Source organism: Electrona antarctica (assembly GCF_951216825.1).
Source record: "Electrona antarctica genome assembly, chromosome: 16".
Classification (NCBI taxonomy): Eukaryota; Metazoa; Chordata; class Actinopteri; order Myctophiformes; family Myctophidae; genus Electrona; species Electrona antarctica.
The window spans coordinates 23336247-23352467 of record NC_136797.1 but is presented as its reverse complement, the minus strand read 5'-3'; the positions used below and the strand labels follow the sequence as shown (position 1 = coordinate 23352467).

At 45.0% G+C, this 16221-nt stretch overlaps 1 protein-coding gene across 1 annotated transcript in view; it reads right to left on the bottom strand.

Moving 5' to 3' along the window:
• lamc3 (laminin, gamma 3) overlaps positions 1–16221 on the bottom strand; it is a gene marked incomplete at its 5' end in the record, with an annotated part of 260453 nt that overhangs the window by 75114 nt on the left and 169118 nt on the right. Inside the window, 1 exon segment of the mRNA XM_079525276.1 lies at positions 12002–12111. Within this exon segment, the coding sequence (XP_079381402.1) occupies positions 12002–12111 (110 nt within the window).

Genomic DNA, 16221 nt, shown 5'->3' with positions numbered 1-16221 from the left:
GAAAAACGTCTTCCTATATAATAATAATACCTGATGATGATCATGTTTTTTCTTTAACCCATTTTGGACTGAGGTCGATTAAAAAAAACATTTTTCTGAAAAACCCATGTTTCTATGTCAGTGGTGCTCAACCTTTTTCATGTCAAGGACCCCCAGAATTATCTCTATTGGGCCACGGACCCCCATCTCAAAATATGTAGTTCCAGGGACACCCCCCAGAAGCCACATTTTAGTTAAAAATGTTCGCTCCGAAATATATATTCAAAGATTTGCGCCACATTTTCACGACTTTTCAAAAATAGCAGACCTACAAGCTCGTAGCGCGCCACGCGGTGGCGCGCTATGAGCTTGTAGATCTGCTATTTTTCAATAGCTAAAGCATAACATAATGCTTAAAACACCAAAGGGGGTTCCCGCCCAGAATGGGTTAAATATGTAATCAACATAATCAGTGCCTGGCGGGAATTTGATGGGTTGGATGGATGAACTACAGTACAGACGTATAGAAACCGTGCATTAGGCCTGGGCACGTGGCTCAGCGGTCCAGGCACCTTGGCCGGTAGTCCAAGCTTGGCAGTGTGCCGCGGGTTCGACTCCCGATCCCGACGGCCTTTACTGCATGTCACCCACCCCCCCATCTCTCTCCCCCATTTCCTGTCAGCCTACTGTCTGTCCCTCTATAAAAAAATATAAAATAAAGGCGAAAGCCACAAAAAAAACATAAAAAAAAGCAAAGAAACCGTGCATTAATGTAAGATAATGACAGCCAACGGCATCAGGGTCAATAAGAAAGCTACCCAGCAAGCACGGTCAGGACCTGGACGAATCAGTGACGTCTCTATTGGGGCACAGATCAAGTCAAACCAAGACTAGTCACATCTGGCCCAGAATATCACCTGATTTCAACCAACATAAAATCTGCCCACTAAGACGGATGTCCCTGGATGAATCAGAGAGAGTCCGATCGAGGCCCGATCAACTTAAGTCATATCATAACTAGTCAGACCTGGCCCCCGAATGAGATTCATTATTTTAGCTGGTGAAGACGTCCTGGAAATGACGTAAATATCATCCCCATATGGGCTGGGATCTGGCCTAGTCCTGAACGTCACGGAGTCACCGGAGGACGTCATCATGGCGTCATCATGACGCCAAAATGGGTATAGTATAGTAGTATAGTATAGTACTGGAGGTGTGCACGAGAGAACGCACGACAAACAGCGCTGTCCATGGTGCTGAAATTATACAAATAGTTTTAAAAAGCTTGCAGTGTGTCACATTATGTATACACCTGCTATTTTTGAAATAGTGAAATATACATATATATTTTTTTACACTAGTCTTCTCTTCTGGGGGGTCCACGGCCATATATGTATATATTTCAATTTGGGGAAAGTTTGAGAACCACGCACTGATTTAGAAGGCATTTGTAGAATCGGACTCAGATCTTAATGGGTTAAGTAAAAAAGAAAAGAAAAAAAGATGATATGATCCTCTCTCTCCCCCTCCCCCTCCCCTCTCCCCCTCTCTCTCTCTCTCTCTCCCCCTCCCCCTCCCCCTCCCCCTCCCCCTCCCCCTCCCCCTCCCCCTCCCCCTCCCCCTCCCTCTCCCTCTCTCTCTCTCTCTCTCTCTCTCTCTCTCTCTCTCTCTCTCTCTCTCTCTCTCTCTCTCTCTCTCTCTCTCTCTCTCTCTCTCTCTCTCTCTCTCTCTCTCTCTCTCTCTCTCTCTCTCTCTCTCTCTCTCTCTCTCTCTCTCTCTCTCTCTCTCTCTCTCTCTCTCTCTCTCTCTCTCTCTCTCTCTCTCTCTCTCTCTCTCTCTCTCTCCTCTCTCTCTCTCTCCCCCAGTTCCCTGTCGCTTCCATTCTGTGGATCACTACAATGGCAGAAATGGGATTAGGGCTGAAAGTTCCATTTGCAAAAGTAAACAGCGCTGAACGGAAGAGATCAGTGTTCTGTCTATCTCTCCTCTGTTCCGTACAGGCTGGCTACCTGCCTGGGACACCATTGTTTGGCCCCTGTTCAAATCTGTCTCCAACATGCCCGACCAGTCCCATTCTGTCTCAACTTTCCCCTCGGGCAGAGTTGCAGCATCCTTTGTTTATTTACAGGGGTCACCAAATTATGTCTGTACACTATCATTGTTTGCCAGCCAAGTCTATGAACTTTAATGTTTGTGTTTAGGGTAGCAAATTACATCGTAATTAAGATCGGGCCTCTCACTTCACACAAGTGTGATTTGTTCTCTCAATGGCCACTCCGGGGCTCCGTACAATTAATAGTAATAGTAATTATAAAAGTAATAGTTTTCGTCCAGTATGTCGCGTATGTGTATGCGGCGTGCCAGCGTATGACGTAATGACTACTTGTGCTTGATATGGCAGTGGTGTCAGATTACATACATGTATACATAGGGGCATTACCTTTAATCCTCCCGACACTAAAACATATCGTCCTTACGTCACCATCGAAAACCAATTACACCCTGGCATTGGGTCCTTTAATCCACATCTTTATTGCGTCATCATTGAGAGCTAGTTATACCAGTTATACCCTGACGTCATATGCTGCTACGATACATACGCATACGCAAAGTAACCACAGTATACCGCTAATCAACTTACAAATTACATATACATATACATAGAGGCATTTCCTTTAATCCACCCGACACTGATCGACATATACGTCACCATCGAAAGCCGCCACTCATCCGTATTAATTACAACATTACGTAATTGATTGTTGTTAATTACGTAACGAAAGAATGAATTTGAAATGCTTAAAAACGTTCAAACGTTCTTTCACAGAGAAGCTGAGATATGACAGTTTGTAGCGGTCGACAGTACTTGCGTGCTCTGCTTGCGCACTAGTAGGCCATTTATGGCCTACTTGTGTGCAACAAGCAAGTAGGCACTCGACAGAGTGCAGTTCTAGTTATTTCTATGATCGATTAAATTGATTAGTGCTATTAACGGTTGCAGTGCACTTTCGGATCATTGCCACTGTTCACCTCCACTGAGCTCGTCATATCATGTTTTCTATTTGATTTATTACAAAACCCGTTTTGTAATAAATCCATGCTGAAAGCAAACACGATATGTAATGCGATAGTGAAAGTTTAGCCAACTAACAAGCAAGCATTAACAACAAATCTCATGAGGTGCCGTGAGGTTCAAATCTAATAAATATCTCTTTTTGACCATACTGTCATGAACTGTGGTGATTTATTATGGTGTACCTTTATTTTGTATAGTATCTATAGTGTCTTTATCTATAGTGTCTTTTGGGTTCCTCTGTTACTTGTGTTGTCTCACCTCCCTGTGATTACTATAGTTTTCCCCACCTGTGTCCTACTCCTGTTAATCTCCCGGCTTATCCCTATGTTCATTATTATCAGCTGTGTGTGATTCCCTGTCTACTTGTTGTTGTGGTGTTCTCTAGTAGTTTCCAGTCCTGTGTGTATTCTACGTTTCCTGAAATTTGGTTGAATAAATCCTTCTGCATTCGACTGTTCTGCAGTCTGTCTCCGCAAGAAAAATAATAATACAAAAAAATCAAGGTTTGTTTATCAGGGACCACACGTTTGTTAACACCTTGCTTGCCCGGACCTATTTAATCCATTTAATCCATGTGCCCATCATTTATAGCGCCCGGACCACTTTTACCGGCGCACCGGAAGTTGGTGTGCATGTCTGTGTAGCACCACTCTAGAGTCGATCGACAACAACGGGAGGTAAGAATAAATCTATCGCAACTAGCGACTGGACTGCGGAGCGCCGTCTAACACAGGATATTTTTTCAGAATTAGACGGGATGATTTAGATCGGGAGTTATGATCGTTTTAAGATTTTCGTTTTCGTCAGCTAAAAAGGCAGGGAACATTTTCGATGACGTGTCACTGTTTGACACGTGATCGGATTGGGCAACAAGCGCTCCTAGGCTGTGGAGCGATGCGAACGGTTTTGTTATCATTAATCTCCGTCCTATTTATCACTCTCCGGCTTGGGCACTTGACCATGAACTTGACGGAGGATCTCCGCCCCGGGCCTCCATGGTGTTAATCAGGAAACTCAAGTATATTGGGAAACAAGTTTTTTTTTGCAATAAACAAACCTTGATATTATGCATTTGAACATGGTGCGTGGGAGTTTTATGCTTTCACGTTCGTCGGTCCTAGGCTAGCTTGGTCTTTTCTGATGCACCAGTAGTTTTCCATTCAAACAGGGAGACTTTCACTCCACTATGGTTGAAATACAAATATTATAGTTTTTGACTCCACGACATTACTTGGAAGGGGGAAAAAGTAAGTTGCCTTTGGGCAAACATAGCAAATACAGAATAGTATTTATTTTAATTCTCTTATGGCCTTAAAGAGCTAACTTGGACAGAAAACACGGGGGGAGGGCTCTTCTATAGAGCCCTGGGGGTACACCACTTAACTATACTATAGGGTTTAAGTGGTTGGAAGGATTGGAGCATAATTGCGCTTAAAACGTGCTAAAAGAAAGAAGCCGGCGCGAAAGCACGAACGAGCAGCAGGCCAGATGAATATACGGAGAACCAGAGGTGACTGGGAACACGCAGGGGGAGGGGCTCGTCTGAGAGCCACGGAGAGAGAGAGAGAGAGAGAGGGAGAGGGAGAGGGAGAGGGAGAGGGGAGAGGGAGAGGGAGAGGGAGGGAGAGGGGGAGGGGAGGGGAGAGAGAGAGAGAGAGAGAGAGAGAGAGAGAGAGAGAGAGAGAGAGAGAGAGAGATGGGGAGAGGGAGAGGGGTGAGAGAGAGAGAGAGAGAGAGCTAGAGAGAGAGAGAGGGAGAGGGAGAGGGAGAGGAGAGAGGGAGAGGGAGAGGGAGGGGAGAGGGGGAGAGAGAGAGAGAGAGAGAGAGAGCTTTAATCCAACTCAGAGAGTGTACAAAATGTAAACCAAATGGAACCCCTTCCGGGTCCATTTGGTTTACATTTGTTACGCTCTCTCTTGCAATATAAATGGCACCACTGAGGATATTGCTGTGTGGCTGGGGGGGTGGGGTGTGGTGGGGGAAGGGGGGTGGGGTGTGGTGGGTGGGGGGGGGGGGGGGGGCGGGGGGTGTACACAGCTTTATGTGACTTTCATATTAGCGCCTGCCGAGCGTGCCTGCGAGCGATAAGCCACTTCTAACACTGTTTGAGAACTAATTTAAGACCTAACACAAATCATTAGCAGTCCCTCCCCTGTGATGTGCAAAGGAGGCAGCAGCAATGCCAATTGAATTGTGTTCTTGTGTGTGTGTGTGTGTGTGTGTGTGTGTGTGTGTGTGTGTGTGTGTGTGTGTGTGTGCACACGTTTGTGTGGGTGCGTGAACAAGTTTGCAAGAAGGAGCATGACTTATACAGTTCCATACGGAAGTCTTTGTTTTCGTGTGTGTCTGTTGTGCTTCCACGTCTGATCTGAAACGCAAGGCTCGTCGCCAGCGAGCAATGAGTCACGCTTGTCCCCCCAATTAAAACGGCGCCCGGAAAATCCTTTTAATGAAGAAATTGTTATTTTTAACCAATCTGTACGGTAAATATTAAAAGAATGTAACTAAGTGCAGTGCTTGGAGCCAGGGGGGCGTCGGTCGGTCGCTCCACGCGACACCTATACTATTCACCACCTTTTTTTGTTATACTTTAGCTATTGAAAAATAGCAGATCTACAAGCTCATAGCGCGCCACCGAGTGGCGCGCTACGAGCTTGTAGGTCTGCTATTTTTGAAAAATCGTAAAAACGCGTCAAAAATCTTTGAATATATATTCTGTCAGATCTAACGTTTTTAACTCAAATCTTTGCTTCTGGGGGGGGGGGGGATTGGGGGGGGGGTCCTTGGAACAAGATATTTTCAGATGGGGCTCGGCGGCCAATTACATTATATTTTTGCGCGGTTGAACGCACTTGAAGGCGTTCCCCTCGATTCATGAGCAAAGTATACCCAAGATGGCTACTTTGCATTTAACAGGTTTGTAGCAGGAGTGTGGAAATGCGTCTTCACTTAACACAGTACACACACACACGGTAAGCAACAGAGAAGTTTGGCTACAGTACTGGCTGCTGCCGGTATCCCATCTGCCCGCAACGAGAACGCCTCCGCCACCGCCGAGGAAGAGAAAGATAGTCGTTCAAAGCAACCTTTTTAGTGTTGCTACTTAAAGGAGAATTTCAGACTAGAAGGCTTTCATACCTTTATTTGTAGTTGTTACGTCCCCACCAAAGAGGTCCAGGTGTTATTTTGTGCAATAGCGCAGTATTGGCTATTTCCCCTACCATATAAGCCCTCAATGAATTGAATTGAATGGGGCATATTTCCATCGCTCAAAAATCTATTTGTTTCGTATCCTCTCTTCATAATGTAAATAGTATCCCAAGTGGCACACTTTACTACTTATTTTGATGGAAATAAGCGAATTAGTGCTAAAACCCAACCCTCATTGAGGGCTTATGGTAGGGGAAATAGCCAATAATGCGTTTTTGCACAAAATAAGACCTGGGCCTCTTTGGTGTACTACAAATGTACAAATAAAGTCCGAAATTCACCAGCAGTGACAGTGGATCTGGCCCGGCAACATGTTTAATACTATTTATACACCCGTAAAGGTATAATTATAATTCATTATTATTATAAAACAATTATTAATCACACATTAAAGGTATATTCAGTGATTTGACTTAATTCAAATATCACTTATTTTTTCTTTTTTTCTGGATAATCCTCCCTACTATAGAGTGTGCTGACCATATAAGGAGTTCCTCCCTGTCCCCAGTGAGCCCCTGGGGTAAAAAAACCCTAGTTTCAGTTTTGGTGGCGGGTGGCAAAACCTTCATCCAATCAGGATGAGAGGGGCCTTCCTCCAATCATGATCGAGTGGGGGCGGGCCTTGGTGCACATGCTGTTGGCCTGTTGCACTTCCCCCCACTGTAGAGCGTGCATGTGCACATTTTGTTACCGGGGCGGACTGGGTGGTTTTCCAAATCACCCAAATCACTGAATGCTCCTTTAAGGTAAAATAAAATGCATATTTTCTAATGCTGGTTGGAGCTGTTCTGTGCGCACGCATGGGCACATGTAGGCGCGCGCAATGTGCGTGTGACGTCCTTAAAATAACATTCCGCCAGTAAAAAAAACATGTCTTGGCTGGTAGAAACGGGACGCGCACGCAGATCCCGACACACCAAAGGTCCGACATGCAGAAACAACGGTCGGACGTGCGGTCGGACATGCGCTGCTCCCGTGCTTGCGGTTATGGTTAGGTTGGGGTTTGAGGTATAGGTTGACGGTCTAATGACAATCGGACCAATAGTATGTCGGAACTATAAAGCCTGTAGAAATGTGGTTCTCCCACACGAGAGACCGGGGTTCATCAAATCCTGGAGGTGTTACAGTTGCCGTCTCCATCAGGACATGGACATATGCTGTGTCCACACAGCATAAAACCTACCGGATTGCAGCTTTAACCCATTTTGGCATTACGTTATGCTTTAGCTATTGAAAAATAGCAGATCTACAAGCTCATAGCGCACCACCGAGTGGCGCGCTACGAGCTTGTAGGTCTGCTATTTTTGAAAAATCGTGAAAATATTTATTTTTGAAAACTGGAGGATTTAGAAGATTTTTTTAAAATGTTGAGGTCAGGCCTAAATGGGTTAAAATATATTGGGTGAAAGTAAGTGTGAATAGTAACATCTACAGCATGATTACGCAACAATGGAATAATACAAAAAAGAAGAAAAAAAAAAAGTGATCCTTCTCTGCTGCAGGATGCACTTTACGATAATATTTAACCAATCGCAGCGCCGACACCGGAGTGCTGTGGTGTATAGAGAGATAGAGATGCATTTTTCTGACCCTGGTCATGGAATGACCTATACAGACCAGACTGATACCCATGTACCTGTCTAGATACTTCCTTAATGTTAACGAAGTCCACAGACTCCACACCCACAACACCAGAGGGAGTGCAACGAACCATGTACAAGCCAGATTCGGCACAAACAAGGGACTAAATTATTTTCGCTCCTATGCTACCAAAATGTGGAACGCCATACCAACAGTCATTAAGACATGCAAATCCCTTGACTCCTTCAAAGCCGCTCTCAAAGGGCACCTACGGACGGCTGCAATTCGAAACTGGCCCCCGTAAAATCTGAATCCCCCCCCCCCACCGCCCACCCCTTTTCCCCCCTCACTGTATATGTTTCTTTTCCCTTTTTACCTACTTTATGATGAATTCATGTTCTGTTCTTTGACTATATAGAAGTGTCTATTTGTACGTCTCTAAATGTTTTGATGAATTGAACAAGGTGGACCCTCTTGTAAACAAGTGTAATGCTTAATCGGGTCGTCCACTCACAGTTAACAGTCTTTGTATTGAGTTTGTGCTTGAAATGTACTGTCATTCTGCAAACTGTTAATACATATTTCAATCAATCAATCTCAAACTCAAACTGACTTCTATATGATCCACCCTAGTGAGTTTCAAAAGGAAGGCACACTTCTCACTCCCAGACATTGCCCCTGCTTTGACGTCTCGTACGGGTATAGCAAATGTTGGTTCTCTTTGATTCTTGTGTGTATTAGCAAAATTGTGTTTCCTAGCTTTTATTGGTCGCGTTATTAGACTTTGTTAGTTCTTCCCTTGAGCTTCTTAGGTAGCGGGTATACTGTGTTTATGAATGTTACTTATATGTCCTTGTTATTGTCTTGTATTTATTGTTACCGGCAGAGCTGTTTACACTTGTAAAAGATCAATGTGGTTTTTACTGGTTAAATAAAGGTTAACCCATTTTGGGCGGGAATCCCTTTTGGTGTTAGCATTATGTTATGCTTTAGCTATTGAAAAATAGCAATTCTACAAGCTCATAGCGCGTCACCGAGTGGCGCGCTACGAGCTCAGGTCAAAATGGGTTAAATAAATAGAGAGAGAGAGAGAGAGAGAGAGAGAGAGACAGAGACAGAGACAGAGACAGAGACAGAGACAGAGACAGAGACAGAGACAGAGACAGAGAGATCTGGTTATCATCGTTCTCTCTTCCAAGAGATAATCAACACCTGTGATTCTCAACCTGTGGTACAGAACGTGTACCACTGGTGGTACTTAAGCCCCCTCTGAAGGCAAATTGAATTAAATATATTTATATCACTACAGGTAGTTCTTCTGATTAAGCAATTGGTTGAAATAGGCTCTCCGGCACACCTAGCCATTAATAGGAATTTTGAGAACTGATTATTCTCATTAGAAACAGCAGCGTAATTAGGAATGGAACAAAAACTAAATCAGAGAATAAATTACATTTCCCTCCTGTGTTAACTGTGCATAGCTGAATAGTATGGGGCATAAGGTTTACAGTCTTGTATTTTAACATCAGTTATTTATTATAGTGATTCTTTGGTAGAGCCCCAATATTTTCTGAGGTGGTACTTGATTTGAACCCATTTTGGGCGGGAACCCCTTTTGGTGTTAGCATTATGTTATGCTTTAGCTATTGAAAAATAGCAGATATACAAGCTCGTAGCGTGCCACCGAGTGGCGCGCTACGAGCTTGTAGGTCTGCTATTTTTGAAAAATCGAAGAACATAGCTTTTTCAGAAAACTGTCAGGATGTAGAAGACGTTTTTAGAATCTGATCTGAGGTCAAAATGGGATAAAATGGTTGAGGACCACTGATCTACACAGTATAAAATAAATCTTTAGTTTGTATTCACTTATAACTCAAATAACACAAATTCACCCCAAAGGACCCTTACTGGTACACCGAGGATTTCTTTTTTTAATGGGTGTTAATAAGACAACTAGCCAGTCAAGATAAGATAGATAGGAATTAGGGATCACATTGCCTGTGCAAAGTGGGTCAATCATGCTTAACATGACATGCAAATGAGTGGGGAGTTGAGGAGCTCAAACAGAATGACTTATATCATTAGTATTAGAGATTCATGGGATAGTCGGATGTCTGGCAGACGCGCTGTGAGCTAATGCACGCAGCACTACATATAGGCTACTGTAGCAGGCACGTGCTGCCACGCACGCACTTACACGCACCCATCCAGGACGGGAACCCCTTTTGGTGTTTTAACCCATTTAGGCCTGACGTCGAAATAATCATGACAGTTTTCTGAAATACCTGTGTTCAGTGGTGCTCAATATGTCAAGGACCCCAAGCGCGCTACGAACTTGTAGGTCTGCTATTTTTCAATAGCTAAAGTCTAACATAATGCTTAAAACACCAAAAGGGGTTCCCGCCCCAGAATGGGTTAAGCATCACTAGACCTGGACGTTCCTGTCGGCAATACGGGCTACTTGAGAACGATGCAACTTGGGAACCTAATAATACCCGTTGTCAACTTGTCATAGCACCCGTTTTAACTGTCTGTGTGTGTCCCAAATGGAGATCTCTGTAACTGTCTGTGTCCCACATGGAGATCTCTGTAACTGTCTGTGTCCCACATGGAGATCTCTGTATCTGTCTGTGTCCCACATGGAGATCTCTGTAACTGTCTGTGTCCCACATGGATATCTCTGTAACTGTCTGTGTCCCACATGGAGATCTCTGTAACTGTCTGTGTCTCACATGGAGATCTCTGTATCTGTCTGTGTCCCACATGGAGATCTCTGTATCTGTCTGTGTCCCACATGGAGATCTCTGTATCTGTCTGTGTCCCACATGGAGATCTCTGTATCTGTCTGTGTCCCACATGGAGATCTCTGTATCTGTCTGTGTCCCACATGGAGATCTCTGTATCTGTCTGTGTCCCACATGGAGATCTCTGTATCTGTCTGTGTCCCACATGGAGATCTCTGTAACTGTCTGTGTCCCACATGGAGATCTCTGTATCTGTCTGTGTCCTACATGGAGATCTCTGTAACTGTCTGTGTCCCACATGGAGATCTCTGTATCTGTCTGTGTCCCACATGGAGATCTCTGTAACTGTCTGTGTCCCACATGGAGATCTCTGTATCTGTGTGTGAAGAGGGCAAACTGACCGACTGTGAAAAGTGGACTGGTTAAGTAGGCTAATCAATTGTCAGGTGTGGGGTTGCCATGGCAATCAATTGGCTGAGGCAGAGGCTGGAAATTGCACAGGTGAGGGGATTTAGGCTGATTAGGCCCACTGGCAGAGCCTGACCAGAGCCTTTTGTGGTGGTTCTGGAGAACCGTGGGTCCGACCGACTCGAGTCCGGGCACTGCACTCCCTGTGGGGGTGTGGAACGCGTATGTCGAATATGAAGTCGGTGGGGCAAACAGTTCTCGAGTTACGTGCATTACAACCGTACACACACAGCACACGCACACAGACACACACACACACACACACACAGAGACGTGGCATATTTACAGTAGGATGTTATACTTTAGCTATTGAAAAATAGCAGATCTGCTATTTTTGAAAAATCGTGGAAATGTGGTGCAAATCTTTGAATATATATTCTTTCAGAGCCAAACCCAAATCTTTGCTTCTGGGGGGGGGGTCCCTAGAACAACATATTTTCAGATGGGGGTGGGCGGCCAATTACATATATTTTTGGGGGTCCTTGACATGAAAATGTTTGAGTACGACTGACATAGAAACATAGGGTTTTTCAGAAAACTGTCAGGATTTATAGAAGGCATTTGTAGAATCGTCTTCAGGTCAAAATGGATTAATATGCAGGCACACGCACAGCCGCACACTGTACGGCTACTCTGTTGGCTATAGGCTACATTACATCGCATTGTGAGATTGTAGATTTTCAAATGGCCAAAATGTATATAATATATAGTAATATAATAATTTAAATCTACAAAGTAACTAGTAACTAAAGTCTTCAAATAATTGCAGTGGCGTAAAAGCATAATATTTGCCTCTGAGATGTAGTGGGGTAGAAGTAGTAAGTAAGTAACTGAAAACTGGAAATACTCTAGTAAAGTGAAGGGAAAATAAATGTGCGCACGCACGCACACACGCAAGCACGCACGCGCACGCACACGCACACGCACACACACAGTCACTTACAGTTGTGTCCTCCCGCGTTGCTGATAGTGAGCGCCGTCAGGTTGTAGAGGAGATTCTGCAGGTCAAAGGTCGCCAGCGGAGGCCTCAACCTCCTGTCCTCCTCGTGAAGCCTTGAGGGAGACGTGCAGACAGATTTACTTTATAACCCCTTTTTGGTGTTTTAAACATTATGGCTATTGAAAAATAGCAGATCTACAAGCTCATAGCGCGCCACCGAGTACCACCGCTATACGAGCTTGTAGATCTGCTGTTTTTGAAAAATCGTGAAAATGTGTGGCGTATAATTTGAGTATAATTTACAGCGTTGATGATTTTAGTCAAGTAAAAAGTACTTTTTCCAACCACTGATCGAAACACAAGTCACAGGTAAACAGCGAAGGCCTTCTTAACCCATTTTGGGCGGGAACGCCTTTTGGTGTTCGCATTATGTAATGCTTTAGCTATTTTTGAAAAATCGTGAAAATGTGCCTCAAATCTTTGAATATATATTCTTTCAGAGTTTCCGTTTTTAACTCAATGTTTCTGGGGGGCAGAGTAGTATAAAAGAGAGTAATGACACTCTCATTGTAACAATGGAATGCGGAAGTGCTCATTCTATCTCAATGGAATAGTTCCAGCCATTGGAGCAATGTTTGGAACTATTGCCCATAGGCACCCGCTTTGCGGCGAGATCAAAGCGTGTCACCACTCTCTTACTACATTACTCTGCTGGGGGGTCCCTGGAACAACATATTTTCAGATGGGGGTCGGCGGACAATTACAGATAATTTTTGGGGACCTAGACATGAAATATTGAGAACCACTGATATAGAAACATGAGCTTTTTCATAAAAAAATATTTTTTTTAAATTTCGAGGTCAGGCCTAATAATCTCCTGTGCCCTCCGTGAAGGCACATCACCATAACAGTAACACTGTGAACCTGTCGGCTAGGTTTTAAAATTCATGACTTTATTCAGATGGTGTGATCAACGTGCAACACGTCTCCTTATCAAACACTGCACGCGCCGGCTCAAGCTCCAAAAGATGGATTTAATTTATTTCTCATTCAGTTTTTCTTATTATGTTTGTCTAGTCTTTTGGGTGTTGAATGCGTTAAATTGAACCCAATGGAAACAAACCTAAAGTACTGTATATGGCTTTTTTGGGTGATTTATCCTTTTTTGGCACTGAATACTTTTACAAATGTCAATGAAGTACATAAAAAAAAAAATACGTCCAACCAGGGGAATTCCCCCTTGTCAGGTGTAAAGGAGCAACTTGGACACTCAGGCATGAAGGAAGCATGAGTTCAAGTCCGTTGCTCTCCCCATGTCCCCCCATATATGGGGACAAGGTTGGCAGAGGGTGTGTAGAGCCCAGGATCACATTAGATAATTGACACAGGGGTGAAAAATGGGTTACAAAAATCGTGTGTGTGTGTGTGTGTGTGTGTGTGTGTGTGTGTGTGTGTGTGTGTGTGTGTGTGTGTGTGTGTGTGTGTGTGTGTGTGTGTGTGTGCAAATGCGTGCGTGTGTACGACTGGGTGCATGTTTAGGTTTAGGTTTATTTATTTAGCATGTAGTACAAAATATAGACATATACATATCAAAGAACAAAAATACAATGCAAGGAAAGGAAGAAGCCAGCTGGCTTATTTGGAATCCTTTCCTGTATGGAAGAGGTCATTGATTTAAAACAGATTAAAAGTTCAATTAAGAACAATACAAAAAAAGGGAAATAAACAATACAAACAACAAACACACAAGAGAAAATATAACACATCAAAGTAAATCATGTAATCTACAGAGAGGAAGAAATATATAGATATTTCTTTAGATGTTTTTTGAATATTGACAAGGATAATGAGGATTTAAGTGAAGCATCTAGGGAATTCCATAGATGAGGGCCTCTAAATTTGATGAAAGATTGATGTTTGGAAGTGCGTCAATACGGTAATTCAAAATCATCTCTTTGCCTTGTGGGGTAGGAGTGAATGTCAGAAGTAACATGTCCAGCTCTGGGGGGGGGGGGGGGGGGGCACTTGTCTCAGTAACATGTCCAGCTCTGGGGGGGGGGGGGGGGGGGGGGCACTTGTCTCAGTAACATGTCCAGCTCTGGGGGGGGGGGGGGGGCACTTGCCTCAGTAACATGTCCAGCTCTGGGGGGGGGGGGGGGGGGGGGCACTTGTCTCAGTAACATGTCCAGCTCTGGGGGGGGGGGGGGGGGGGGGGGCACTTGTCTCAGTAACATGTCCAGCTCTGGGGGGGGGGGGGGGGCACTTGTCTCAGTAACATGTACAGCTCTGGGGGGGGGGGGGGGGGCACTTGCCTCAGTAACATGTCCAGCTCTGGGGGGGGGGGGCTCTGGGGGGGGGGGGGGGGGGGGCACTTGCCTCAGCCCCTGCTGTGCAGAGGGTACTTGTTCTCCTGGCTTGACATGCAGGCAAACTAATAAAGGGAGGCAATTACAAAGAGGGCCCTCAAAGACATGGTAATGGAAGTGCTCGGACAGCGATAAGCAGCGTGCGCACGTGTGTGTGTGTGTTGTGTGTTGTGTGTGTGTGTGTGTGTGTGAGAGAGAGAGAGAGTGAACGAACTCCCCGTGGAGCGGACGTGTCAGTCCCTTCTAATCAGCATGGAGCAGAGCAAACGGAATTAAGCCTAGCTCCGCCGAGGATGAGAGCCGATCATCAGGGGAGAACGGCCCAGCGGAGAGCAGGGGATATAACGCACGCGCATGTATACAGAAGCACGCATGCATGCACACACGCATGTACAGAAGCATGCATGCACACACACAAATGCACAGAAGCACGCATGCAAACACACACAAATGCACAGAAGCACGCATGCACACACACGCATGTACAGAAGCACGCATGCACACACACGCATGTACAGAACCACGCATGCACACACACGCATGTACAGAAGCACGCATGCACACACGCATGTACAGAAGCATGCATGCACACACGCATGTACAGAAGCACGCATGCGCACACGCATGTACAGAACCATGCATGCACGCACACGCATGTACAGAAGCATGCACACACACAAATGCACAGAAGCACGCATGCACACACACGCATGTACAGAAGCACGCATGCGCACACACGCATGTACAGAACCACGCATGCGCACACACGCATGTACAGAAGCACGCATGCGCACACACGCATGTACAGAAGCATGCATGCACACACACAAATGCACAGAAGCACGCATGCGCACACACGCATGTGTACATGAAGCACGCACGCACGCACGCACACACACAATACATTATGTATGTAAGTACACAGTCCACATGCTGGGTTATTCGGGTTAGAGCCTTATCGACTTAAACTCTATATACTTAGTAGACTGGGGTTCCCCAGACCCAGTCCTCTATACTATACTTTTTCACCTCTAGGGCCTCACTCACACGGTCGCAACAGATTGCTGTATGCTTGTTGTATACAAAGGGTGTGATATAGCTTGCCCCAATGCATTTCCAATGGGAGTCACATGGTTTGACACAACATTTGTGTTGTATGAGGGGGAGGGGCGCAGTCGAAACACAGCCGAAAGCCATACAACAGCTTGTAGTCCAAAATGTGGACTACAAACCATGTGACTTCCATTTGAAATGCATTGGGGCGGCCATGTTTTAAAGGTCTGAGTGAGGCCTAGGCGCCAGTTGTGGTAAGTAACTAAGTACGTTTACTTAAGTACTGTACTTAATTAGTACAATTTTTAGGTGTTTGTACTTTACTTGAGTATGTCCAATTTCCAATACTCTTATAGGTCACATTCACACCAGGGTGTTTTACTGTGATTCAAATGAATCCTGCTGCGTATTGTCGGAAAGTGTGCTTTGTTGGGGGCAGATGTGATTAAGGCCTCACTCAGACCTTTACTGCATTGCTGTATGCTTGTTGGATGAATGTTGTGTAGTGTCATGGCCGCCCCAATGCCATTTCCAATGGAGGTCACATGGTTTGACACAACATTTGTGTTGTGTGAGGGGGAGGGGGCAGTCGAAACACAGCTGAAAGCCATACAACAGACCATGTGACCTCCATTGGAAATGCATTGGGGCGGCCATGACACTCACAACGCTGTAAAGGTCTGAGTGAGGCCTTAGTCTCATTGGAATTCTGATGCGGATCAAACAACAAAAGGTGAGAAAGAACACATTCTAGATCGCCCAAAAACGGGGGTCTCACCTCGCTGCCAATCGCTCCAGAGGACG